This window comes from Sinocyclocheilus grahami, unplaced genomic scaffold (assembly GCF_001515645.1).
Source record: "Sinocyclocheilus grahami isolate Dianchi unplaced genomic scaffold, SAMN03320097.WGS_v1.1 scaffold367.1, whole genome shotgun sequence".
Classification (NCBI taxonomy): domain Eukaryota; kingdom Metazoa; phylum Chordata; class Actinopteri; order Cypriniformes; family Cyprinidae; genus Sinocyclocheilus; species Sinocyclocheilus grahami.
This window is the reverse complement of record NW_015505546.1, coordinates 688953-691181: the sequence shown is the minus strand read 5'-3', so window position 1 is coordinate 691181 and position 2229 is coordinate 688953. Positions and strand designations below refer to the sequence as shown.

Genomic DNA, 2229 nt, shown 5'->3' with positions numbered 1-2229 from the left:
ATCATCCGGTGTCTGGAGAGTGTCTACCCCCGATCTGGAACAAAGCCAGACCCAGAGCCCAGCCCACCCTCTTGATGGAGAGCCCGAAACCGACGCGGCCGATGAGCCATCGCCACATGGAGTGACAGAGCTGAGGATCGCCGCGGAGTCGGAGCTGCTCATGACGTCAGTCCAGGTGCGAGAGCCGGCAACAGAGCTCGCCACAAGGGAGAAAGCGGTGGACAGAGAGAGCGCGGAGGGTGAGTAAGGATTTGGGGGAATGCAAAGCTGAGGAAAACTTAATTGACTTGTATACCGACCTGCCCCCTTTCCTCCTCCTCCGTCGGTGAACTCTGTCCCTCCCATTCCTGAGTTTAGCCCAGAGAAAGTTCCTGTACCCATGTCTAGTCCAGATAAAATTCCTGTTCCCATGTCTAGCCCAGAGGGGGCTCCTGATCCCCCGTCCAGCCCATAGAGGGCTCCCGTTCCTGAGTTAAACCCTGAAAGCCCGGTGGCTCACAAATGCCCGCCCTACCACCCGCTTCTGCGGCTCCACCATGGCTCCTAGCTCCCTCCGCTCCGCCTTGGCCCATCAGTCCACTGGCTCCGCCGGGTTCCCTCGTCCCTCTGGCTCCGCCTTGGTCTGTCGTCAACCATTCGTCACCTCGGGACTCCACTCCTCCGGCTGTGTCAGGCTCCTCCATCCCTTCGGCTCCTCCTCGGTCCTCTGTCGCTCCGGCTTGGCCCTCCGGTTCCTCCCCGTCGCCCTGGCTCATCGGCTCTCCATCTCCGCCTCGGGCTCCTCCGCCGCAGTTGGTCGCCCCCCTGGAGTAGTCAGCCCTTCCTCCACCTTGGCTCCTTCCTCCGTCGGCTCCACCATGGGTCGCCATTATGGCTGTGGCCTGGGTCCCACCTGGCACCGCATGCTCCAAATCCCTCCTGTTTCCTCCCTGGCTCCTCCCTCCGTCTGATCTGCCCTGGACTCTTTCTGTCGTCCTCCTCCCAAGGTCCCACCCGTCCCTGCCTGTGTTGTACCTTTGGCGCGAGGGGGGCGATATATCACGCCCCTGGACTGTCTTTGTTGTGTTTTCCCTCCCCATGTGCTCCGTGACCCAGTTTCTCCCTCTCATTGATTGGTTAATTTAATTCAGGTGTGTCTTGTTGGTTAGTTCTAATTACCCCATGTATTTAAGTCTCAGCATTTGCATTCTGTCTTTGTCGGATCTACATGTTGGATTACATGAGTTTACCCCTATTCCTGATGTGGATTATCCCCCGTGTTTCCTTGATTAAAGATTAAAGCCACTTTGCGTCTCCATCGTTCCTTCTGACAGCATATTGTGACAATTATATTATAAATTTATATTATATTATACTAAAGGCCACAAAGTGAAATACTGATTACATCGGGTCCTTAATACACATTATATTAAAGACATCTGTGCATTATTTACTCTACCTTGAGATGGTGCCTGCGACTCGATGTCATCTTTTTGCTGTCATGAGAGGATGAAGGAATTACAATTTAGCAAAACAAGAACAGATTCCCATTTGTTTGATAGTAAATGTAAATAACTGATATATTCATATACTCACTCAGACATCTTGGCCACCTGTTTTCTTCACCCCTATACAGAGAGCAAAACACAGCAAATACCTCAGGTCAAGAAACCCCTTTGATATATTGACTTGAAAAAGGTATACATTACTTAGAGGTCCTTATGTAATATATTCATGTAGAGAGAATCATATGGCGGGCATCAGTATTCATTTGTATCATATAGAGTGGGCTATATTTTCTGCATTCCTAATTTGAAACCAGCATTTGGAAACGTCTTGTAAGCGTGCCCACTGTGATCTGCCGGGAGGGGTGTGAATATCCCCCTCTGATATCCAGTATCCCAATCTCCCTGCTTCTGGAAAAATCTATGCAGATGCCAACAATACAACCAATCTGAAACCCTGTCTGCAGACAGCTGCATAAATCACACAGATCAGATTTTGCTGTATCCAGAATTCTTACATAAATATAACAGACCCTTTCAAAGCAGTTCAAGAGATATCTAGGGGGGCCTTTCCATGAATACTGGGTGTTTTGAATGTTTTATTTTCACAGATGCATTAATGCTATAATCAGAATGCATTAGAAATACAATTCTGTCCCCACCTGATTGGAATTTTAACAAACATATAATGCATTTAAAATGTCACTTTTGTGCCAAGCTCATTTTGGCAGTCCAACATGCATTG

At 49.3% G+C, this 2229-nt stretch overlaps 2 protein-coding genes across 3 annotated transcripts in view; both read right to left on the bottom strand.

The window, feature by feature from the left end:
- Window positions 1-1622, bottom strand: part of LOC107549283 (troponin I, fast skeletal muscle-like) — an 11522-nt gene extending 9900 nt beyond the window's left edge. Inside the window, exons 1-2 of one of the 2 annotated variants that reach the window (XM_016230316.1) lie at window positions 1576-1622; window positions 1439-1475 (exon numbers count right to left, since the gene is read on the bottom strand). In XM_016230316.1, the coding sequence (XP_016085802.1) occupies window positions 1439-1475; window positions 1576-1583 (45 nt within the window). In that variant the 5' untranslated portion in view covers window positions 1584-1622. The remainder of the gene's footprint in view (window positions 1-1438; window positions 1476-1575) is intronic. The other variant, XM_016230315.1, reaches the window with a different exon arrangement.
- LOC107549281 (troponin I, fast skeletal muscle-like) overlaps window positions 1-2229 on the bottom strand; it is a 20671-nt gene that overhangs the window by 13621 nt on the left and 4821 nt on the right. The gene's annotated exons all lie outside the window — the stretch shown is intronic.